This window comes from Nicotiana attenuata, unplaced genomic scaffold (genome assembly GCF_001879085.1).
Source record: "Nicotiana attenuata strain UT unplaced genomic scaffold, NIATTr2, whole genome shotgun sequence".
Lineage (NCBI taxonomy): Eukaryota > Viridiplantae > Streptophyta > Magnoliopsida > Solanales > Solanaceae > Nicotiana > Nicotiana attenuata.
In genome coordinates this window covers 100,796-126,964 of record NW_017673417.1, presented here as the reverse complement: position 1 = coordinate 126,964, position 26,169 = coordinate 100,796, and the positions used below count along the sequence as shown (strand labels likewise).

The window sequence follows — 26,169 nt, the reverse complement described above, 5'->3', positions numbered from 1 at the left end:
CTATACTCAGTTTTGGGGTCACAATTGAACCCCACATTGCAAAAAAATTTGCAAGCGTACCCACTTTACGATCAACTTCAGACTTATCGAGTCTGAAGTTAAAAAAAATTAATCTGAAGTAAAAAAATTGCACTTCAAATGCACTTAAGGCCAAATAGATATGAAGTGCAACCAATGGTTTCATGCACTTAAGTTAATAAGCCTGAAGTGAAAAATTGCACTTTCAAATGCACTTAAGGCTAATAAGTCTGAAGTAAAAGATTGTACTTCAGATTCACTTAAGGCCAAAAAGTCTGAGTGCAACAAACGTTGTCATTCAATTAGGCCAATAAGTCTGAAGTGAAAATTTGCATTTCAGATGCACTTAAGGCCAAATAGGTCTGAAGTATAACCAATGATTTCATGCACTTAAGGCCAATAAGTCTGAAGTGAAAAATTGCACTTCAGATGCACTTAAGGCCAAAAGGTCTGAAGCGCAACAAACGTTTTGCTACACTTAAGGCCAATAAGTCTGAAGTGAAAAATTGCACTTCAGATGCACTTACGGCCAAAAGGTCTAAAGTGCAACCAAAGTTTTTATGCACTTAAGGCCAAATAGGCCTGAAGTGCAAATTGCCCAGAAATAGAAGTTTGTTCTTCGAATTATAACAATCCAATATAGGATTTAATACCTAAATCTACTCCAAATGAGTTCAAATTTGAAACATAACTTCCAAATATCATCAGGAACAAACCCCAATCATCAATTTGTCAAAACAACAATAAATCTAATGAACCCATTTGCAATTAAGAAAAAGAAGAAGAAACCTTAAGCAATAGTAAAAAATAAAGCGTCATAATAGCTCACCATGGTAAAACATCATAAACTACACTAAAATATGTTCACAACACCATATAAAATCATTGTCACCCGAAGAAGAAGAAGGAGGAGGAGGAATAGGCCTGAAGTTGTTTAAAAAGTGGGTACAAGTTAAAACTTTTTTAAAAAGTAGGTATAAATTAAATGGGAGCGACCAAAATAGGGCGCACGTGAAATTTTTACGCTAGTAACGAGAATTGATTCTAAGTAAAAAGTTGATTTATGTAAGATTTTTTTTAAAAACTTACTTGATGAAGTCATATCATGAAAGAGCTTATTCCTTAACATTATTTTTTGAGCACCTGTAATTGTCAAATGTTTTATGTTATAATATTTGAATTCTGTAGTATAGAAAGGAAACAAGGGAGTAGATTATAACAGTTTTTATAAATAAATAAGGTTATGAAAACAGGCAAATAAGATATATGCTATTTTACGGAGTGCAATTTAATTAAATCCGTAAAAAAGTTACTCATATTTTATGGAATGCAATTAAATCAAGTTTGTAAAAGACATTATATTATTTTCACGTAGATTCTCCACATCATTTCAATTTTATGGAATGTTCCCGTAAGGATATATTATTTTCACCTAAATAAATATTCAGATATAGGTAATTGATGATTACAAAAATTTACCTTGAATCAATAAAACAAGTAATCAGCGCTGAATATATGATTTTCTTTTCAGGAAAAATGAAAGGAAATAATAGTAATACAAACCAAAATTAAGGAGGGGTAATATAGTCATTACGTAACAAAGGAGCTCACCGTCAATAAAAATTGGACAGGGGGTTTTCAGTAAATTTAATACCTGATCGATTAACAAAACGAGAAGCCCAAACCGAGTCGAATAGAAAGGGTTTGGGAGAAAGAGAGATAAGGAGGAGAGAAAAGGCTCGTTTTAAGTTTTTCGTTTTATAGTTTTAAGAACTTTTAACAAAAATTCAAAATCGCAAAAAATTAAATACAAAAACAGTCCTCTTCGCGCGCAGTTGTTAAGCCTCACTGGAGCCAGCCATGGTGGCTCAGGTAGTAGAGACCACCTCCGCTGCCGCCGATGATGGCGGAGGAATTGGAGGAATTAGAGGTTCTCCAATCGCCGTTGATGAATCTCAGGAGGAGCAGTTAGAGAAAACGAAGACGTTGATTTGCGCTCTCAATTTCCTCTCACGCAATCTCCCGATACCTCCTGACGTCTTCGATGCCGTCTCTTCAATTTACCACGGCGGCGCTGATGATATAGATGTCGGTGACGATGATCCCTCCGCCGCTGCTGACGTGGACAGCCGCGATAGTGTGTCTATGCGAGTGAGTAGTTAGAAATTCTTATTGAGATTAATCTGTCTGTCTTTTTCCCGAATATTTCGCATTATGGTAATTGTGCTAGAATACAGTTACATTTCGCTATACTTTTATGTGATAGATGTTGATACATATAGGCACTGAGTATATGATCTTCTCAGTTTTAGAGGGAAAAAAAAATACTAGGGCTTGATACATTATTTGCTTTTCATATACATTCATATGTGCATTAGAACCGCACATACTTATGTTGTACACACATATATACATATAATGTATATGTATTCTATACTTTTAGATGTACTGCATATAGGAACAATGAACTATATGTTTAGATGCAAATACATAGAGGCAGTGATGGAGCTGGGAATTTTAGCAAGGGGATTCAAAAAATGTGAACTTGCAATCTAAAACAATTTTTGAACTCCCTTTGCCACTACATGATAACTTCCTTTATGTCAAGGGGATTCAAAAGTTCTTATATATACGAAAAAAGTTTGTTTTTGCCCTATTTACACAGTATAATTTTCCAACAAAGGGGATTAAATTGAATCCTCTTCATTGGTTGTGGCTTCGCCACTGCCTACATAGTATACTTTTCTCAAGGTTATAGAGAAGTTAAAACAAGACTATGGCTTAATACATTATTTGCTATTCAATTTACCCTTTTTTTTTCTTATTAAAGTTAATCCTTTTCCCCAAGATTTTTCGCTTTTGTAAATACTCTATGTTGCTGTTGTTGTTTTAGTAGAGGTTTCAGTAGAGGTCATTTGGGTAAAAGTTAACAAATTGAGTTGTGAAGTATAGCGGTATGCAGTTTGTGTTGATTGGTATGTGGTTTTTGTATGTTTAAGCATGAAGAAATAGGTATCTTTTTTTAAGAGTAACTTTTTTCCTAGAGGATGAGTTCTTTAATTTTGTGTAAATTGAAGTTGTTGATGAAGCATATTTGAGTAGTCAAGCTATCTTTTGTTATTTGCTTAATTTGGGATTTGAACCATGATAGCTATCTTTATTTTTCCTAGAGGATGAGTTCTTGTGGTCCGGCCCTTCCCCGGACCCCGCGCATAGCGGGAGCTTAGTGCACCGGGCTTCCCTTTTTAACCATGATTGAGTTGGATCAAGAAAGAAGTCATTTTCAAATATTATGCTTCTTAGTTTAGTCTTTAATGCTACCAATATGTTTTTCCTTATATGCAGAACGGTCCAGGTATGGGAAGTTATGGAGACCTGATGGCAGATTTTGAGGATTCATTGTTGAGGCAACGGTCAAGTTGTGCATCAGGTTCTGGTTTGACAAAGTTAAAGGAAGATCGTTTTCAAAGCCATATCCAGCATCGCCTAACTGAACTTGAAGGTAAGTGTAGCTCAGAAATAATGGACCGTGGAATCGTTTGACATGGTTCTGCATATACTTAGGGCTGTTTTGAACATGATGTGGAGATTTTTACATAGCGTCATTAGTCTTTTTGTGTTGTGTTGATATGTTTTTAGAATGGTTTTTGCCTTTCACTTTTGAGGCTATAGAATTTGAGGTGCTAAATCCTCTTGCTAGTGACATAATTAGGTTTATTGAAATACTTAGTAGGTATCCTCCTTAGTGGATATGTGGTTCGATGAATTTGATTTTGTCATAGTATTCATCCGAGTAAATCTATTTAGAGAATGAGAAAAAGGCCTATATATATTGGACAATTCATTAGTTCTTAGAAATGCTCTCTTTGAACATGCCCAACCATGCAGCTCCTGATACCAAAGCCTCATTATCTTTTGCCTTTTTCTTTTTGGGAGAAAACAGCATGAATCGTTATCTTTTCTGTTTGACAATGGAGAATCAAGTTTGAGCATAATCTGTTGACGCATGTTATGCGTGTGCTGGGGCTTAATGTAGGTTTTGGTTTTTGCTAGTCTAGCTGTTTGCTGAATTTTGGCTTTCAATGTTACTATCATCTCTCTTTGTTCTTACTATATCATTGCACCTCTCTACTGGTTTTGTCAAGTTATAAGTAACCCCCACCCGAGCCCAACCCAAAGTGTTCTGTTAGCACAGAACTTGAATAATAAGATTAGCTTGCTCACTAAAGAGGGTAATCACTCAACATGTTGTGATATATTTATATTCAGTAATGCTGTATGCCCTTTTATGCCAGCCCTTCTTATACATGTGGCAAATAGCTTATACTTTCATCTATTACCAGACTTGCCAACCAGTAGAGGTGAGGACTTGCAATCGAAGTGCTTGCTGGAGCTTTATGAACTAAAGGTAAATGAACATATGGCATGGTGTTGTTTAATAAGACATATGACTGCTATTCATGATCTGTCCATTGCAAAGGTTTATATGGGTTTTCTTTTGTGATATACATTTTCGTCTAAGTTGTATTCAACCATGCCAGTTATCTTGCAAATCAATTGTAAGATGTCCTCCCCGCTTTGAGGTACGGTGAAATAAATAGGAGTATTTCTGACCTTTCTGTGTTACATCTATACTATATTAAAAGCACGAAGGCCCTTAATGAAATATCGTTCGCCTTTTCTTACCCTTTAAAAATAAAGTTCACACTAGACAAAATAGTCTTTTAGTTATTTTTCGATTTTTTAGGAACTATTATTTAATTAATTATTTTACTAATATTTTAGACTTGCAATTCGACTAAAATTTTGATTCTTAAATCTTTACTTATTTGAGATATATAAAAATCCCTAATATTTAGGAAGTTAATTTACCCTAGACTTTATATAGCTACAATTTCTGGTCCTAAATTAATAGAATACAATTTTATCAATACGTAAAATATATGATATGTATTACGGAGTACATAATAGTTGAAACTTATTATTTGCTAGGAATTTGGTACAACAATTATAATAAGACAAATAAGGAAACCAGACAAGTTGTAGCCATGAAATAACTTGAGCGTGTAGACGTTAGGTTTGTGCATGTTATTTTATTCTTTCTTCCTAATTTCTTTTAATAATAATAATAGTTAGAAAGTACAATGATTAATAATCAGATCAAATACCAACAAAAGTTTAAGAATACAAAGAAAAGAGAGGTAGAGAATTGAGATATGAAGAAAAGTAGAAAGTGGCCGACAAAAGTCAATGTCACTAATGATTCTACAAATATAAATATTCAAAAGTGAAATATCATATTAATTTTTATTATGTTTTAAAAATATAATTCTTAGCGGATAAAATTGTAATAATATTTAAATATTTAAAATAACCGATGACCTAATATAAAGAATTTAATCAGCAAAAAATAAAGAATCTAATTTGATTATTTTTTTAATTTGCCTTACGGGTAAATTATTTTTATGCTGACAAATATCTTAGGATATATGAAGTTGTGTGATAAGAAAAGCATTAGCGGTGAAAGACATCAGAAAATAGAGCAACATTCATTATAGTATGATATTAAGAGTCAAAATGATAAAAATACAAACTTGAAGCAATAAGAATGAAGTAGTAAAAGACAAAATATACTAACGCATAATCATTAGTTATTATTATTATCATTATTATTTTGTATTTATTCCAACAAGTGACCACTCCTTGTATTTTTATATATCAAGTTATTTGTTGTAAAATAGTAAGTCAATATTAGTCATTTTGAACTTTACATAGTCAATTATCAAACTTCTTCCACGAGCTACAGCACCAACCTCTAATATATTTTATTTGAATTTTTTTGCTAATAAAAGTATTTTATGTTATTTGTTTATTTGCGTATTAGGTCATGAAGTAACGTTAATTATCGAAGTCCTCATACATTATAATAAGACATATGCGGACTTTTACGCATATGATTTCTTTCTTCATTGAGCTACTAAATTAGATCAATATTCGTTTTTCTTTTTATGAACTTATATTTATTTGATTTGTATTTTATAAGTCAAACATTATTGTTTGATATTATTTGTATAGTTTTTATAAAAGTGTATTTATTGAGATAAAGGTGCATGCGCAAAGCGCGTACCCTAAGGCTAGTTTTTAAAAACCATAAAGGTATGCTTCTAACTATGACTTACTGGAACTATGTCGACGGTGAAACACTAGTATTACGATTTTCTGTAGTAAAGCCCTTATCTTATGTAGCATGGGTACGGATCCGAGTGTTATACTTTGCATGACCTATGAGTACAATATGAAGATACATAAATTTTGATTATGGGGATATGATACACAAATTTTGGGGGGCAATATTATGTCCACATTTTTTTATATATTTCATCATGTTCTACAATCTTATGAATTTTTCCAGAAGCATTGATGTCTATTCAAAACCAAAGTAAGAAGCAAATATACAAATGCTACTCAAACCTATCAATATAATGATAAAATGTTTTTGAAACATTAAACGCAATAGGAATTTATGAAAATATTAAGCTTAAGCAACAAAGTTTGTTATTATGATAATAATAGTCCCAAATCTTCCTTTTATAATTGCCTTTTGTCCCATAATTATCCAATAGACTCGAAGTTTGGATATCCTAAAATAAGAATAACTTGTCTCCCAGAAAACAATATGACTTTTTTCTTTTGATACAGAAGTGGTTCCCAGTTCAGAATTTAATTCATGTGCTTCATTGCCCTAATCCCCATTAGTACCTGCCATACTCCCAAGCATCTCTAGCTCAGCAAATTGTGAAACTAATCCATCTCCATTATACTTAACCTGGGAGGAATTCTTTGTTTTCTGCATCATATGCGCTAGTGGACAGACTAACCACCTATTTGAGCTTCTATTTTTTGGCTGTAGAAGTGGTGTAGGTGGTTGCCAATGGTTTTACTTATCATTGTTATTTCTACTTTGCAGTTAGCAGATTTACAATGCAAAGTTCGGTCTGAACTGAGTTCTGAATACTGGCTTCGCCTGCATTGCGCTAATCCTGACAAGCAATTGTTTGACTGGGGGATGACGCGGTTGCGACGCCCTTTATATGGTATAGGAGATGCCTTTGCTGTCGAATCTGATGATCCTTTGAGGAAGAAGCGTGATGCGCAGGTAAAGTGATATATGCCTTGGAGCTTGTCAATTGTGTCATATATGTGATAGCGACAGTTGTCAAGACTCAAGTTAATGTTTTCAAGCTCAAAGGCTTTAGATGTTTTTTTCCCTCCCAATTTCAAAGATTGGGGTTTGGTCTTGATATAGGAAAGTACAGATAGTTTTAGTCATATCTGCTATCTATTGGTAAAGCTGAGAATAGAGCTACGCTGAGAATTTGGGATTTTAAGAATCAGTCCACTGTCTTTAATTCTTGTGACTCCATGATAGGAAGCTTTTATATACTAATTTTACAGAATTTGATGTCAGAAGCCTGTTGGTAACAACAATAAAATTTTTGCAGAGGTTGTCAAGATTAGAAGAAGAGGAGAGAAACCGTGTGGAAACTACGAAAAGAAAGTTCTTTGCGGATATACTCAATGCAGCACGTGAACTCCAATTACAAGTACAGGCTGTTCAGAAACGGCGGAAGCAAAGGAATGATGGTGTTCAGGCATGATATTGTTTACTTTCTCCTATTTATTCTACTGTCTATTCATTTATTCAACTCCATGTGCATAATTGAAAATACTATGAACCAAAATTGAGTTGTGACCTAGAGAGCGGATGCAGTCTTCACCTGTTATATTCTTAGAATGTGGCGGATTTTATCTTGGCTAAATGAAGCAATCTCTGTTTCATAGGCTTGGCATGGAAGGCAAAGGCAACGGGCTACTCGTGCTGAGAAACTGAGGTTACAAGCTCTGAAAGCTGATGATCAAGAAGCTTACATGAAGATGGTGGAGGAAAGCAAGAATGAAAGATTAACAATGCTTCTAGGAAAAACAAATGAGCTCCTTGGTCGTCTGGGAGCTGCTGTTCAACGGCAAAAAGATGCTGATCATGATGGTATTGAACCTATGGAAGGCTCAGATGCTGAAATGGCCCCTTCTAAGACTGGAACTCCTGGGCAGTCACTTCCTGAGGAAGAAGAGAATGTTCTTGATGATGAGCCCACGCGTGATGTAAAGACTAGTGACTTACTTGAAGGTCAGAGGAAGTACAATTCAGCTGTACATTCAATCCAGGAGAAGGTAAAGGGACATCTTCTCTGTTATCTTTACTTTAAATATTCCAGGGAGTCTTGTTGGAAGTTGTGCCTAAGTTTCAGATATTGAATGGATGTTTGGTAGCAAAAATTGAACCTTCGAGAGGTTTTCTAGATTTAGAATCTCATCCTTTCTTCTAGTTCTTTGGTCAATGTGCTTGAGTTTCATATTGGTTGTGACTGAGTGTCTTCTCATTTCATAGCAGGGTTTCCATGTTCAGAAACTATTGCTGTTGATTATTTCAGATGATCTCGTCAGCGTTTTGTTACTCATGACTGGTGTTTCGTTATTACAAAAGAAAATCTATCTTTAATCTAATCATGAATTTTAATTCAGTGCAAGTATTTAGATTCTGATCAGTTGTATTCTATAACGTGAATATGTGGTTAAGCTGATTCGCTCCTTAAGTTTCTATTCTTACTTCCTTGTTTGATGGAAATATAAGACCTAGCATGTTGCCAAATTATCTGAATTGAATGACTATTCGGATATGTTGTTGCGAGACTCTTTTTAAGCTCCACTACTTTATGTCGTGGAACTGAGCTAACTAAACCATAGAATGTGTTACCTCTTTTTAGTTATGCACTTTGTGTTGGTGTCATTGTCCTGTTTTGCCTCCAGCCCAGCTTCACCATTCAGGTTCTATGATATATTTTCTTTTAAGTCGTAAGAAGCCAAGAATCTGTACTAATTTTATACCACATCCAATTTTGATTTCTATTCTCCAGTCCCAAAATATCATGTTACGTCTTTCTAATCTCAGCCGAATGGCTTCATGCTGATGTACAAGGATCTTACAGTTTATGACTAACTCCATGACGATTGCAATATAGCTGTTTTCCCTTTTACAACTGAAATCTTATTAGTATTTCCATCCTTTGTTTTGTGTTAGTGCTTTGCAAATCTAATGCAGTATTCATATTTGTAGGTTACGGAGCAACCAGCTATGCTTCAGGGTGGAGAATTAAGACCATACCAGCTGGAGGGACTCCAGTGGATGTTGTCTTTGTTTAATAACAATTTAAATGGAATTTTAGCGGATGAAATGGGTCTCGGCAAAACGATCCAGACAATTTCTTTAATTGCTTATCTTATTGAAAACAAGGGTGTAACTGGTCCCTACTTGATTGTGGCTCCAAAAGCTGTACTACCTAATTGGATTACTGAATTCTCTACATGGGCTCCCAGGTATGCACACCTCTCTCTCTCTCTCTCTCTCTCTCTCTCTCTCTCTCTCTCTCTCTCTCTCTCTCTCTCTCATGCAGGGAACATGGGAACACACATGGATTTTGTCTGTTTAAAGGTGCACTGTGCATCACATTTCATGGGATTTTTTTCGCTTGCAGCATTGATGCTGTTCTTTATGATGGTCGTCTGGAAGAAAGGAAGGCACTGAGGGAGGAGTTAACTGGAGAGGGGAGGTTCAGTGTGCTGATCACGCATTATGATCTTATTATGAGAGACAAAGCATTTCTGAAAAAAATTCATTGGCACTATCTGATTATTGACGAAGGGCACCGATTGAAAAATCACGAATGTGCTCTTGCACGGACTCTCGTGTCAGGGTATGTGAAATGTAGTTTTTTGTTAAGTTGCTAGTGTATAAGAATGTTAACCAAAAAGGGGTAGGAATAAGAGCGTATGATAATCTTCTTATTTATGAGTTATGGATTTGCTCCTCTCAGTTAAATTTTAGCACTCACCTTTGCTGATAAAGGTGTAATCTGATGCACTGGCACACAATCAAATGAGTTTTATCTTAAAAAACAATTATGGGGATATGCCAAAAATCGGGAAGTCATTTTTCTTGGCAGTTCAATTTTTAAGGATAAAACTTCAGATATGGGAAGCGTTCCTATAATTAAGGTGTGTAATATTTGCAGCTATCGGATTCGTCGGAGACTTCTGTTGACTGGTACCCCGATCCAAAACAGCTTACAGGAGTTGTGGTCTCTTCTCAATTTTCTTCTTCCGAACATCTTTAATTCAGTGGAGAATTTCGAGGAGTGGTTTAATGCCCCCTTTGCTGATAAGTGCGACGTCTCTCTAACTGATGAAGAGGAGTTATTGGTTATTCGCCGGTTGCACCATGTACGTCTTGGTTCATTATTCGCTGATATACACTTCTTTCCTGCCTATTTAGAATTTATTGCACCGTTTCAGATGCACTTTATTCTTTCTTGATCTAATGCTTTTGACTACTTTTAGGTAATAAGGCCGTTTATTTTGAGGAGGAAGAAAGATGAAGTGGAGAAATTTCTTCCTGGGAAAACACAAGTTGTTCTTAAATGTGATATGTCTGCATGGCAGAAAGTATACTACCAGCAGGTCACGGATGTCGGGAGGGTTGGATTGGATTCTGGTGAGTAGTAGCTGCCGTCCAGAAAGTATTGCCTTTAATCCGTTCCTTCTAGACATGGTTGAATTTAAAGATTGTTTTTTTTTTTTGGCTTTGGGTGGGATGGGATATGAATTCATGGAGAGGGGAGGGAAAACAACTGTGCTTTGAATACTCCCTCTTTCCCTCTCTTCCTCTATCTCCCTTGGGCCTCTACAGATCCATTGCTCTGAAATCAACATCCTTAATGATGCCTTATACAGCTCTTGTGCTCTTGTGTTATTTTTTCCCCTTTTTTTGTTCCCCTGAGAGAACTTTTTGCAAAAGCAGCAAACTATAGGTTCTGATAATTTTCATTAATGACTAGACTCTAAAATTATTGGTAGGATATTGCTTTAGTAAAATTATTGGTGAGGCTATAATTAATCTGTAGCCAAATAGAATAAATTTGCTGGCAATGTGACTTCGCAGGTACTGGGAGGTCTAAGAGCCTACAGAATCTCACCATGCAGCTAAGAAAATGTTGTAATCACCCATATCTATTCGTGGGTGATACTTCTGCGTATTATCGGAAGGAGGAGATAGTCAGAGCATCTGGAAAATTTGAGCTTCTCGATCGTTTACTACCCAAACTCCGCAGAGCAGGGCACCGGGTACTCCTCTTCTCACAAATGACCCGCCTCATGGACATTCTTGAGGTCTATCTGCAGCTTCATGACTTTAAGTATCTTAGACTTGATGGCTCAACCAAAACAGAGGAAAGGGGGACTTTGCTAAAGCAATTTAATGCTCCTGATTCTCCTTACTTTATGTTTCTTTTGAGTACTCGTGCCGGAGGACTCGGTCTGAATTTGCAAACAGCAGATACTGTGATAATTTTTGACAGTGACTGGAACCCTCAAATGGACCAGCAAGCAGAAGATAGGGCACATCGGATTGGGCAAAAGAAAGAAGTTAGGGTTTTTGTGTTAATCAGTGTAGGATCAATTGAAGAGGTCATATTGGAACGTGCAAAACAGAAGATGGGCATTGATGCTAAGGTCATCCAGGCTGGATTGTTCAATACAACATCTACAGGTTTGTCTTGTACACAGATGTAGTTTTGGAGAACCCTTCACACCCCAAGCCCCTGCCTTCTTTACTTTTCTTATAGGGAAGAAGCAAATCAGGTTGAATTATAAGAAGAAATTGCATTTTCTTTTCTGTAGAAGTATGGAAACTAGATTTTGAAAATTGTACTAATACTTTAGTTTACTTGCAATAAGTGTGCTTTTACCAAGAATCGCCTGTGTACTTTCAACATGTTAGTCTCAGGAATGCTGACTGAAGCTTTTATTCATGGTCTTGCTTCTTGATCCTCTTCATAATCCATTCTGACTACTGTCTTTGTTCTTCATGCAGCTCAAGAGAGGAGGGAGATGTTGGAAGAGATCATGCGTAAAGGTACAAGCACCCTTGGAACAGATGTGCCAAGCGAAAGAGAGATTAATCGCCTTGCAGCCCGCTCTGATGAGGAGTTTTGGCTGTTTGAGAAAATGGATGAGGAGAGAAGGCAAAAAGAACGTTACAGATCTCGTCTCATGGAAGATCACGAGGTGCCGGATTGGGCGTATGCTACACCTGAGGCTAAGGAAAGGGGAAAAGGGTTTCTTTATGAAAGTGCTAATCTTACTGGAAAGCGGCGTAGAAAAGAAGTGGTTTATGCGGATACTTTAAGTGACTTACAGTGGATGAAGGCTGTGGAGAATGGAGATGATTTCTTTAAGCAGTCAGGTAAAGGTAGGAACAGGGACCATCACTCAGTCTCAAATGGTGAATTGCCGAGTGACAATGCTGAAGTGGAGAAGAAAGAACAGGACTTGAAGACTGAAACTGCGTCTGTGGGCGAGGCAACAAGTGAAGATACCTTTGGAACAACTCCTAAAAGGTTCAAATCCGAGAGTGCTAGTTCCATGAGAAACAATTATCACGACTTGACTGGTGGCAGTTTGGACGGATTATCGTGGAAAGCACACAAGAGGAAGAGATCAAGCTTAGTATCTTGAGATTGCCCCTTTAAAAATTAGGAATTATTTTTGCCAGTGAAGCCATTGGGGGACGTAGGGGACACTCCGAAAGACAACAGAATTGGCTACAGGCATTTCAGAGCTAACTATGGGTTAAGTTGTCCGGTGTCTTGCATGTAAATTAGCAGCTCATTGTTCTTAGCTTATTATTCACTATTAGTTGATTGTGCAGTAGTGAGAAAATTGGAGACATCAACTGGTGTACCATTATCCTTTTTGCCACAATTCCGAATTATTCTTGTTTGGAGTTGCTGCTGGATCAAGTTTCAGCACTTGGCAACGATGTACAGTATATTTTCAAGTTGATGTTACGATCTAGTTTACATTTTGGAAGGACCAGAATCCGGTGCATGGCATTGTAGTGCCTACCAATTGAATACAGCAAGGAGCATGAGACGGTCGAAATATGATCTTTTGATTGGTCTTTGGGCAAAATCTAAGGCTTTCAATAACACTTGTAGAACTTCAGTGAGAATGTGGATACACCTCACTTTCACCAATTTAATTCAGGGGGAAGCTGGGATTGCTTCCAACACAAATTTTTTTCTTTTTAGGTTGACTAACGGTAACTTTACTTCTGACACAATTCCTTGTCTACAAAAGGGAAGAATAACAATCAGAATTAAACAATGAAAATAAGCGTGGTTTAGGAAAATTTAGTACTTGCCAAAATTCAAATGAAAGTAGCTTTTGAAAAATGTCACCCGCAACCTACACTCTCCAGCAATAACGTGCTTGCTTGTCTGATAAAATCATAACTCATAAGGGAGGAAAACTAGCACACGTATTCAGTTCGTCAATAAAATCAAATAAGTCAAATGCAATACAGGAATAAAAAAGGGTGAGATCATCAGTCTACATAACCCCAAAAAGTTCAACATAAATAATTGTTTTCTCCGGTAGCCTACATAATTTAGCTAGACCTAAGTTGACCAATAAAGCAACAGTTCATCCCACCAAATTTAAATGACTGATGGAATTATATGTTAGCACCTGCTGGAGGAACATAATATGGCCAGCTTGGCATAAACAAAAGATGGCAAAACCAAAACTGCAACATGCAGAAGTCAACAAATACCGAATTCTAATTGCTATCTGGTGCGTCAAGACTCTCCTCATCTCCCTTGACGTCCAGGTTTTTGAGTTTTGATTCCAGTTCATCCTCACCGTCTTTGCCTTCATCTCCGGATTCCTTCTCCTCTTCCTCATCATCGTCATCTTCTCCCACTGGGTCATTATCCTCCAAGGATGCAAGCAGTTCAGGAGATTTCTTAAAGATGTCTTTCAACTCATCAACGCCTTCTTCTGAGATGAAATTCCCATTAACATTTAGTAATTTAAAGTCATCTTTGTGCAGCACGGTTCGAGCCAGCACTCTAGCCCCAGCCCTTCTTAGTGCGTTCGTGTTCATATCAACTTCCTTCAAATGGTTGAGTCCTCGGAGAGCCTTAGCAATCTGAATTGCACCTTCATCCATAAGTTCATTCTCACCCAAGCTTAGCTTTGAAAGAAACTGCTTCGCAGCTATACAAGAAGCTATTGCTGGAGCAGCTTCCTCAGTTATATCATTACCTGCCATCTCCAAGACACCAAGTGAAGGGGCTGAATCTTTGAGTGCATTAGCTATTGCAATTGCTCCTTCATCCTCTAAATTAAGGTAGCTCAGGTAAACTTCTGTAAGATTTTCATGTTTGCTGAGTGCCTTACTTAGCACAAGACCAGCTTCTGGACCAAACATATTGTCCCGCAAATCAAGCTTCTTCAAATGGGAGCACATCCCAAGTGCTTCACACAAGGCACTCCCTCCTTCAGAGCCTACCCTTGTAGAAGAGCACCTGAAATCTTCCAATAAAGGAGAGCGCTTCACAATTTCAGCAATGGCAACAGCCCCTTCATCACCTGTCATATTATTATGAAAATGAAGAACCTTAAGCTTCTCGGTGGAAGGAACTAGCTCGCTAACAGCCCTTGCAGCTTCCTGTGAGATCCCATCGTTGATAAAAAATAGTTCCTCCAAGTTGGTTTGAGACTGAAGGAGCTTTCCAAATGCTCTAACTCCCTTCTCACCCAGAGCATTGTCAGAGAGATTCAGAAACTTCAAGTTAGAACCTTCTAGAGCTTCTGAGAATATATTCATGACATCAAGTGCTTCTGCCTCAACTCTTCCAGCAACAAAATCTGACAAATCAACTTCCGTCAATTGATCCTTCAAGGATGCCAAGATAGGGCCAGCAACACATGCTGCGCCTCGACCGAAACTTCTATTACTGAAACAAATTTTGCTGTAAGGGTTTCCAGGCTCTTTTAATGGCTTCAAAAGTTCTTCAGCCTCTTCAGCTTCAATAAATGCTCTTTGACCTTTCGAGATATCGAAAAGATTCGGCTGAACAGCAGGAACCACCTCAGAGATTGAAATCTTCTTTTCCTCTGTTTTGGGGCTCTTTTTTAGAATCTCCAGGATAAGCTTGCTGCACTCCTTGGCATAAAGCTGCACAGCAGAACTCCCATCACCATCAGGCTCCTTCTCGTAATGTTGACTTGCAATGGTAAAAGCTGCATCTTCAATTTGTTCAGCATTTTTGGCAGCATCTTCCTTGGATAGACTGCGGTACTTGCGGGTGAAAATGGTTGGACTAGAAAGATTATTCGTCATTCTTTCCACCAGCATTCTTCTTGTGTTCTCACTTGGAGGCCACAGCTTAATTGAAAATGGTCTGCGCTGAGAATTCGGCGTTGTGGCATCCATTGGAAGAAAATCTAGAATCAAGGACAGCATAAGTTTATATACGGGAAAGCATGCCTTAGTTTCTATATAAAAATAATGTCATTATCTTTCAAGAAATACTAACTACTACAAGACTCAAAAATTATCTCTTGCAGTTAAGAGACACAACAATCAAAACAAAGTAACAGGCCAAGAACAAGTTTTTGCCTACCTACTCCACATAATACAAACTAGTATAAATCATCAACAACATAAACAAAAGTTCAAGAGTTCAAATTCTTCCTCATAGGAAACGGGATATATTATAAGCCAAAATTATGATGATGTTGTTTATAATACTGAATCCAATAATCCACAGTCATCCATCAAGCAAAATGAGATTAAGTTACATATTCAACAATGTAATAACATTCAAAACAAAAACTATTACATTCTCCAGGTGCATTCAATATAACCACACTAAAAACACTTTCTTGGATATAACGATGCTACACAACTACAAACTTGTAGTACTAAACAAAATCCTTATTTCCCCCCCTACAAAACAAACAACACCATAGAAAATCTTTATAGCCATCAATTGCAGATGTAGCTTTCCACGGTAAAACTAATAACATGTAAGAACTACAATAAACCACACATGGAAGCACATTCAAAAATATAAATTTAAAACCCAACATAGATCTATGAAAAAACATGAGCTTAAGTAATGAACAGAAGAAAAAAAAGTAGATACATGTAAAGCATATGTGCAGAAACCCTAGGAATGAGAGAAAAAACAAAAAACTTTTTGCCCTTTTGTGTTTCTCTTTTGTGTGAGTTTATGTTCTGACTTACCGGGGAACTACGAGAGAGAAGGCGTGAATTGAACGCGCCGGCGAAGAGGGTGTGACGGGAACTGCAGAGGAACTGAAGAAATTTAGGGGAGTGAGACCAATGTGTGTGTGGGAACAGGGTTTTATTCTGTTCTCTTTGTTTCTTTTTGTAATAAGTAATAATTTGCTTGTGGAAAATGCTGTTTGGGCGCTGAAGGATAGGGTGATAATTGATGTTTGGCCAAACTTTAAAAAAAATAATTTTTTTTAATGTTTTTCGAAATATTTTAATTTGTAATAATTTGTATTTAGACAAGGACGTGAGAAGCATTTATATGACAAGGTATTTTAATTTGTGTTTGAACAATTATTTTTTAAAAAGTATCTTTAAATGACAAATTACAAAAGGACATCTTTACAATTAAAATACAAGTAAAATTATTTTTGAAACAATTATAATTATTTTTATTAGTGACTTTAATTAAATTAATTTAATAAAGTATTTCTTCTTTATTTGAGATTTCATAAGATTTGCAGACATAAAGAGTTGAGAAGACAATAAAAAAGGTCATGGAGAAAAGGAGGAGGAGCAACTTTCTAATGGTTAAGTTCTCTTTTGAAATTAATAATTGTTTTGTAATTAATTTCTCCTACCTACACACAATGTTTGAAATCCAATCTCATCTTCTCCACATTAATTAACAATTAAAGAAATTCACAATACACGGGCACAGCTAGGGATGACAATTTGAGCCCAAACCTATTTAATTCGCTAACATGTCCAAGGTTGGATTGCTCAGTGACCCGCCCATTTGTTGAACTCAGTCTATCTTGACGCAATTTATCTTAACCCATTTGAAGTTGGGCTAACTTTAGACCAAATTGCTTCATGAGTAACTTTTGATAAAATATCTTAAATGAGCAACCTGCCCATTTGACACCCTAATCACGACCAATGCTCTGAAAGTTCTTTTGGCCATCAGAAGTGCACTATCATTGTAACACCCCAAAATATTTCAAAGTATTTAAAGGTCATTATGAAGATTGACGTATGCTAATTGTCACGATCCAAATCCTCCCTCCGTGATGTGTCGTAACGGACATCTAATCTCTACGACTGAATAAGCCTAACACTTGCGTAATAATAAAAATGAAAGCATAAATTTAACAACTAACTGCAACAGACAATTAAATAACTGATATAAATGCCATCCAACATGTACAATAACCAGCTCTCGAATATACACAAAATTTTCCCAAGACCGGAACATCATAAGTCACAAGCTTCTAAGAATTTGTATAACTGTTTCTATACATCAGTAACTAGAAGAAGTAAAGGAGGTGTCACGCCCCAAAATCCGAGGAGCGCGACCGGCGCTCAACCGAGTAAACCCGGCTGAGCAAGCCTGTTAGGTTTCATACTACCCAAATTCGTCTTTGAATAAAAAGGAAATGTATACCATTAATCAAATTCTATAAATATATCATTAACGACTTCTATTTCCTTTCCATTAGCAACTTCGTTCGTAATTTTCAAAATATTAGAAGTTTTATACAACTTTGCCAAATATCAATATTTCTAGTTCAAATTTTCAATACCCGACACCACCCACAACCTGTCTACGAAGCCTCTAAATACAGCTGAAGAGAAATATGAAAATGCCGGCAACAAGGCTCCGGCTATACCTCGATATACAAGTACATGATGAACAGATGATACAGGACCCCGGAATGAAGTGGGGCTCACCAAATCGGCTGAAAGGAGGATACGCCACTTGCTGCGACTAACACTGCCTGCTATGGAACCACCTACATCCATTTAAAGATGTAGTGCCCCCGGCAAAAGGGACATTAGTGCCGTCGAATATCACTAGTATGTAAGCTAAAAGTCCTCTTTCAGAATAGAATAACCATACAAGCAAGAAACCATGAAACAGTAAGCCAAAACCTACAACATACAAGCATCCAGTTTGAAACATATAAGTCTTCTAGTTTACGAAAATAATATATAATTTTTGGTTGGGAGATCATTAACACCGATATGAGTTATACCACCGTCTTTGTTAGCACGGAGTCCGATCACGTCACGATCGGCTAGGTCGTCCCTTTGGAGACATGTACCACAATCACATTTTCCAGTTTTGAATTTTTAGTTTTTGATTCCCAGCACAATGCCACCATGTGTGCGGCATGGCGTTCGATCACGACCCGATCGGCTAAGCTGCCTTCCCACATATGCCGTGTGTGTTGGCGTTACCAATTTACAAATATTACCAAGTTCATCCCAATTAAGGGGAATAACCACGATCCACCCCTACACCGGCACGTGTAGTTTCAGGTATGAGCCTTATGACCCACCCTTCCTCAGTTTTGCTAATGATACTTCCAAAAATATTTTTGATTTGATTGGATATTGCACACAATTGTAGTATAAATACAAGTATACAAATATAGAATAATACAACTATGCTTACCTCAATGTCTTTCACATTTTATAGCTTTTATTAATGTTCTCAATCTCTCTCGATAACAGTATTTCTTTGGCCCTTTGGGCCTTTCACAAGGTTCATCTTTTTTCATGGCACGAAGGCCGCATTTTTAGTTTTCCACATTTTTATCTCCTTTATTTCAAAGGATCATCAACCAATATAAATGTACCAAATATTCCGGGAATCATATATTTTCAAGTTCACTAGTAATGGAAACATCAAACACAAGGGATTCTTCCCAAAGAGGGATATGTCAACCAACAATTGAAATACACATTGGAGTTATAAGCAAGCAATCACCTCAATTATCCTTGAATTATTCTTTTCCCATCATGACAATTGTACAATTTCAACGTCGGAATGTGTAAGGACTAGCATTACATTGAATGTATTTATAAAGTAATATCTAGAACAGCCACTTATGGGCATAGTTCGGGTACAAGACCTTTAGGCCATTCTATATTTTTTTTAAGTTAGTTCCTAACAGTTGGGTCGAGGCTTATTTCATAATTTATTTCACATCTTCTCATTCAATTCATTTCCAAATGTCTTTACTGTTTATCAACAAATAGATACATTCAATCAAGGCATGTAGTACACATAAGAGCAGCTAGGAGCATTAAACAGATCAAATTCCTCTCACCCAATTAGTATACTAACCTTCATTTAAACTGTGTCTCAAGGCTATACCATTTTGGTAGACAAACCACACTTAAACTTACAAAAACAATATGGAATTCACTTCTGAGAGAGAAAGTTTAGCCTACATACCTCGATTGAGCTTTCCTTAAGTTCTACTATACTCCGAGACTCTTAGCAACGTCAATCTCTTGGGAACATGACAAATTGAACCACAAATTAGAGAGATGATCATAGTTCTAGCTCATTTGATCATATTTTCGAACACTAAGTGTGCATTATGCTTTTAAAACCTTTTTGTGAAAGATCCTACCATCCCTCATCCCCTCCTTAGCTCAAGGCTTCACCAAATACTTTAAGAACTCATGCATGCGAGATATTCGCCCCCATCCTCATGGATTACCCTTCTAATGGTCTATCCTAGTTATATCTAGTAATTAAGAGCTTGGGTTATAGAACCTTACTCTTTAGGAAGAAGACCTAGGTGCCTTTCTTGACAAATCTTCAAGGTTTAAGCAAGATCTTAGGAGGAATGTTGATGAAGAACCCGTTGTCCCTCTAGGACCCTCTCTCTCTCTCAAAATGCATCCCAAAATAGGCCTAAAAAAGAAGGGTAGCATATAATATATCGACATGGGGTCGGGTAAGAAAATTAGAAATTAGGAGCCCCGACACAAATCCGCGATCCATATGTGATCGCATAATTAACATGTGGCCCGCAAAAGGGACCGCAAAAATGGCTTCAGAAACCTGAACAAACTGCCCGAGTATGCGACAGGAATTCGGTCCGCATACCTGTTCTGCGGTCGCATAATGCACCGCAGAACTGCCCCTCGCAAAATCCAAGGGGATTATGCGATGACTATGCGGCCCGCATATTGACTATGCGATCGCATAATTGTCCGCATAGTTGACCTCAGAATTACCATCAAACTGTCTGACTCTGCGGCGACTATGCGGTCCGCATAGCTGTTATGCGACCGCATAATGGACCGCATAAATGCACTCTTCTGAAAAATATTATCCCTTAACTTTTAATGCACAAATCAGTCCAAAGGATCCGAACCGCGGCGAGCTGAAGAATTTTACGAATTTCTAACACATATTCCTAACTTGGCACTACGAGATCTCGGGTCTGAGTAAAAATTTTCACGGGGCCTTACAGGAGGAACAACACAAAGGGATAAAGGGGGACTCCGAGATCTGCGGACGCGTGCAGATGTACCTTGAAGTCTCCAGAGTAGCATCAAGTACGCAACTAATAGCGAGGCTGGTAGGAGGTACCTAGATCTGCACACGAAACATGTGCAGAAGAGTAACATGAGTACACCACAACGGTACCCAGTAAGTGCCAAGCCTAACCTCGGTCGAGTAGTCACGAAGTCAAGTCAGGGCCCTACTGGTATATATAAATTTAATAAGGTAGGATAAAAATATCGTAGTGTAATAAGAGACTGAAATTTAACAAAAAAGAAATCACAGAAGAATAACAGTACAGTACACAGGGGTAAAGGTATGGCCGGCACTTGGTGCCTCACTTTTCCGAGCGTACCACTTTGAACAAAAAAAGTCACGTGAACTCATAGAAACTTTAGCCGACAAGGCCTCAACAAACCACAATCCGTATGGAGATACAATCAACATATATATAGGCTGACAAGGCCACAATTCTCGAACATGGGATGTCATATGGACTTCTCAATATGAAGAGGGTAGACAACCCAAAATATATATACATATATACTTGATGTTTACAGACCAACGAAAAGGCCGACAAGGCCATACATAACATCTAGACAATTCAACTAAGTGTACAAGACACTAAGATCAACATATATGTCATATGGTCGAGATAGGGCCCCGAACTATCCTTCATCTGTATATACCTAAAACACAACTCGAAACATCAGACTTGGTAGCTTTGAAAGAAGCGAAGCTTACCATCCAATAGCTGAAATCAATAAGATCCTATTGGAGAGGTCTATCTGGGCCTCTATCTGAACCTGCAGCATGAAACGCAGCACCCCCAATAGAAGGGACGTCAGTACGAATGAAATGTACTGGTATGTAAGGCATGAAAAGCAATATGAAAGCATAAGTTGTAAGCAGGGCATAAGAAGCAACCTGATAACCTGAATGCCACACAGGGCGAACAATGTTACTCTGAAAATGTACTAAATAATCAATATATATATTAGGGGTGTTCAAAACCGAACCGAAACCGAAAACCGAACCGAAGCTTAATGGCTTATTGGTATCGGGTTAACGGTTTAACGGACGGGGAACGGATTGAATTTTTTTTATTAACGGCTTATCGGTTTGGGGGCGGATTATTCAATTTTCTTAATGGATAATCCGTTAAACCGTTAAGAATATATATATATACATATAAAATTTATTTTTATCCATATATATATTAAATAATCAAAAATTCTTCTTCCTCCAGTACTCATCAAAGTGAATTAGAATAAAAGAAAGCCAAATAAAAGGAGTCATCTAACTGTGACAAAAGACAGAATTTACTGTCCGAAACAAGATAACAACACCAGTTACACCACTGCTTCATCAACTTTGCCTGGGTTTTAAGCATCCTATAATTCTAAGCATGACGAACATTTGTTTTAATAACGGCCAATTAGAAATCTTTCACATGGACTAAGGCCAATGTCTATTTACTATTAGTGTTAATTATAAAAGGTCAAAAATCCCTATTTGAAGTAAAAGAAAATACTAGTGGGTTTTTCTTTTTCTTAGTTTGTACCTATGCGTTCAGACACGAGCCTTTGAGATATTCACGAGAGACCAAAATAGTATTTGCATCTTTCTCTGTTTGGTTTTGATTCTGAGTTTTTTCATTTCCAGAACTCAAAACACGTGTTTCGGTGTTTGGTTGGGAACTTTTAACGTTTACTTCCCCAATATAGAAAATTTCATTTTATTTTGATTGAATTAGGCCGATAAACCGCCCGATAACCGTCCGAAGCTAAACCGATACCAATCCACCCGATATCTTATCGGGTGGCTAGCGGATTAATACATTTAAAAGCCGATAACCGATAAGCCAAACCGTTAAGAGTAAATAACCGCCCAATTCGCCCGATAAGCAGCCCTAATATATATATATATATATATATATATATATATATATATATATATATATATATATATATATGTATGTATGTATGTATATATATATGTATGTATATAAATATCTCAGTATTGTTTACATGTATCCATCGCCCAACCGATAATCATTCGGTGGTGTTCATAACTTATATACTTTAATATTAATATAACTCTTTGCCCATTTAACTTGTAAGGCTCTTCTTTTTTTATTCTTAATATGACAGTTGATTGACTCGTTGAATAACACTTTAGATACTCTCTGTTTGAGGGAAACAAGATGTACAACAAACTCAGAATAGCAGCTAATATGTCAATTGGTAACGAGAGATAACTGATGACACTAATATACTCCCAGCAAGGGACAACCAAGTACAAGAATATACTCATTTAGATACTTCTTTTGGGAAGACGATATTCGTTTAGAGTCATGCTATCAAAGAAGGGACTGCCGTTACATACCTTTGTCGCTTCACTCAATGACAACGATGAACTCAGACCACTCAACACCTTAATCTATAATAAGAACAATAATGCTATGGTCAAAATAATGAAGCAACTATAACAATACGTTGAGCGTCAAGCTCACTTTACAACTAACTAAATGAAGTTTCTCCTCCGCCCTTTCTCTTTCTAAAGCTTACAACAACAACAACAACAACAATAACAACAACACTCCTCCATGCTTATCACCATATTTTCAGCCCTTCAACACAACAAAAACATCCTCAAATATACTACAACAATCCAAATAGTCAGACAATTTATAAAAACAACAATAACTTAGACTCACAGCTTCCGATCATTATTTTGTGAGTCCTTTGTCAAAAAAAAATACTAGAATAGCTCATCCGAACTCGTAAACGAAGCTAGGACGAAAATATTACCTCAATAAATGGAGAATTAGATCCTTAGCTTGCTCACACCACAAGAAACTTCACTTCTATATCAAAAAGAACTCAAGGTAAAATCTTCCAAGTTGAAGACAAACTAAACTAGAAGGGCTTGTTTAATTCTTACCTTTGTTCTTTGAAAAAGAAGAAGAAGATGAGCAGTGAATTCTTCCTAAGCTTGTGCAAGCAAAATATTCCCTAAAATGAGGATTTGCAAGATGATTAACTTATACAAAGGGGTGGCCGTACGGTTTGTTAGTGAGGAGATCTTTAATGTCATAGTCACATCTTATCTCTATTTGTATAAATTGGTGGACAACACTTATCTAGAAATGAGTTCCTTAACTTTGGCTAATTGATACTATTGATAATGTAACAACTCGACCGGTCGTTTTGAGCGTTTGAATTTCTAATCAGCTATTTGAAGTCTTGAGCAGTATCTTATGATGTATTATGACTTGTGTGAATAGTCGGTTTTGATTTTCAAGTTATTCGGAATTGATTTGGAAGAATAAATTTCATAATTGAAGCTTTAGAGTTGGAAGAGTTGACTGAGTTTGACTTTTTAGTATTTGACTCCGGAACAGAGTTGACGGTTTCGTTAGGTTCGGATGGTGATTTTGGACTTGGGCGTATGCCCGGATTTTCATTTGGATATTTCAAAAGGTTTCGGGGCTTGTTGGCGAAAGTTGGAAATTTGAAGGTTTGGAAAGTTCATAAGTTTGACCGAGAGTTGACTTTGAGGATATCAGATTCGGATTGTAGTTCCGGGAATTGAAATAGCTTTGTTACGTCATTTGGGACTTGTGTGTAAAATTTGAGTTAATTCCGGGTTGATTTGATATGTTACGGCGCGGGTTTTGGAAGTTGAAAGTTCAAAAGTTCATTAAGTTTGATTTAGGATGCGAGTCGTTGTTTCGATGTTGTTATGCGTGATTTGAGGCCTCGAGTAGGTCCGTGTTGTGTTATGGGACTTGTTGGTATGTTCAGACAAGGTCCCGAGGGGCTCGGGTGAGTTTCAGATATGTTTGAGTTGTGTTGTGCTCGTTTTTTTAAATGTTTCGGCGTCGTTTCTTCAAGCATAAATGGTACCACATTAAGCAAATGAGCTCTAATTTTTGTTTTGATTGAAGCATTAGATCAATATCGTAATTACAGAGCCATAGTAAAAAGAATCATCGAATTTGAACATCGTATGAGGATTTTATGGTCATTTTACTAAGAATTGGGTTGCCAAATTTTTCAGATTAATTACGAAATTGTCACTGACTTCGTATTTAAAAAATCTGCAGTATTTTCAAATATTGAAACCAACATTCCTTCATTATAAGGTCAAATGGAGTGATTCAAAAGGCTAACTTGATTGGAATTTCACAAAAAATCTATTGGAGGCATCAAAAGCAAGTTTTAGGATTGTTTGGCATGAGAAACGAGGCAGAATAGCTGGGCAGAACTATTTAATTTCAAGGGTTTGTTCATTTGGTCATATTTGAAGCCATGGAGCTGGGATTGAGACAATTCTGGTAGCAATTTTTCACTATATAGATTGGGGTAAGTGTTCTCTACTCATTTTTTACTATATTTCATGAATCTATCTTCGTTTTTGGCATTTGATTGATGATTTCAAGAGAGAAATTGGGGGGCGGGGGGGGGGGGGTTTTGTCTAAAATTTCATAAAGTGAATTTTTGAGTTTTGAACATCGATTCGGAGTCGGATTTGAGTAAAACTAGTATAGTTGGACTCATAATCGAATGGGTTGTCGGATTTTGTAAGTTTTGTCGAATTCTGAGGTGCAAGCCGGGGTTTGACTTTTTGGTCGATTTTGGGATTTTGATTAAAGATTCGACCTTTATCGATTGAGTTTGTTTCCTTTTCCATTATTTGATGTATTTGAGTTGATTTTGGCTAGTTTCGAGCTGTTCGGAGGTCGGTACGCACGAGGTGGCATTGTTGGAGCATCGTTTGGCTTGCTGGGTATTAGATTTGGCTTGTTCGAGGTAAGTAACACTTCTAAACTTGGTGCTGAGGGTATGAAACCCCAGATTACGTATTATATGTTTGGTGTTGAGGTGACGCACATGCTAGATGACGGGCGTGTGGGCGTGCATCGTGTGAATCCTGACTCTGTTATTTCTGTGGTACTGTGTAGTTACCTGATCTTATCTGTAACCATGAAATCTCTACGTACTAGAGCTATTGAACTGTGATCCATGTTAGAAACTATGAATTCTTATTCTGTTGGGACCCGCTGAGGTCATTTCTACTGTTGAGTTATTGCTTACATTGCAATTTCATACTCAGTCATGTTCATTCATTTCATATCATATCTCAGTCTCTGTTGCTTATTGACACATCATATCATCATTTTTGGGCTAGTTTCATGGTATTGTGATCCCGAGAGGCTGGAGAGATTGATGATTGAGTGATGCCGAGGTCTTGATTGTGAGTGATATTATGGGATCAGACTGCACGCCGCAACATGTTCTTATTTATTTATTTATTTATGGCTGGATCTGGCTTATTATAGCGGTTGGGCTGAAGGAGCCCCTCCGGAGTCTGTACATACCCCTAATAAGCGCAGTTGATTTATATTGCGGGATGGATCCTTGGACATGGATCTTGCCTAAATCATTTATATTTGGGGATGAATCTTTCCCGGGCTGGATTGGCCTTATACAGTACTGAGTCACTGACTGTCAGTTTATATATATATATATATATATATATATATATATGGGATGGGGCTGGATTGGCCATATACAGTACTGGCATAGAGATGCATTTTTCTCATGCTGTACGATATCACGTCATTCAT

General features: G+C 37.0%; 2 protein-coding genes across 2 annotated transcripts; one reads left to right on the top strand and one right to left on the bottom strand.

The window, feature by feature from the left end:
* Positions 1-1,718: 1,718 nt before the first annotated feature.
* LOC109216330 (probable ATP-dependent DNA helicase CHR12) lies at positions 1,719-13,002 on the top strand. The gene is made up of 12 exons (XM_019380473.1): positions 1,719-2,169; positions 3,364-3,520; positions 4,362-4,426; positions 6,986-7,174; positions 7,521-7,670; positions 7,861-8,250; positions 9,194-9,453; positions 9,612-9,830; positions 10,149-10,356; positions 10,474-10,627; positions 11,075-11,680; positions 12,005-13,002. Exons 1-12 carry the CDS (start codon positions 1,879-1,881, stop codon positions 12,646-12,648), a joined length of 3,333 nt encoding a protein of 1,110 aa, XP_019236018.1. The 5' UTR covers positions 1,719-1,878; the 3' UTR covers positions 12,649-13,002.
* A 443-nt stretch (positions 13,003-13,445) lies between these two features.
* LOC109216332 (RAN GTPase-activating protein 2-like) lies at positions 13,446-16,411 on the bottom strand. Its single transcript, XM_019380474.1, has 2 exons — positions 16,232-16,411; positions 13,446-15,426 (listed from the first exon to the last, which is right to left on the bottom strand). Exon 2 carries the CDS (start codon positions 15,413-15,415, stop codon positions 13,754-13,756), a length of 1,662 nt encoding a protein of 553 aa, XP_019236019.1. The 5' UTR covers positions 15,416-15,426; positions 16,232-16,411; the 3' UTR covers positions 13,446-13,753.
* Positions 16,412-26,169: the final 9,758 nt, after the last annotated feature.

Coding starts and splice junctions, on each gene's coding strand:
- LOC109216330 (XM_019380473.1), top strand. CDS start 1,879: ATGGTGGCTCAGGTAGTAGAGACCACCTCCGCTGCCGCCGATGATGGC. Junction 9,454..9,611: donor TTCTCTACATGGGCTCCCAG/GTATGCACACCT, acceptor TTTCGCTTGCAG/CATTGATGCTGTTCTTTATG. Junction 10,357..10,473: donor TTATTCGCCGGTTGCACCAT/GTACGTCTTGGT, acceptor GACTACTTTTAG/GTAATAAGGCCGTTTATTTT.
- LOC109216332 (XM_019380474.1), bottom strand. CDS start 15,415: ATGGATGCCACAACGCCGAATTCTCAGCGCAGACCATTTTCAATTAAG.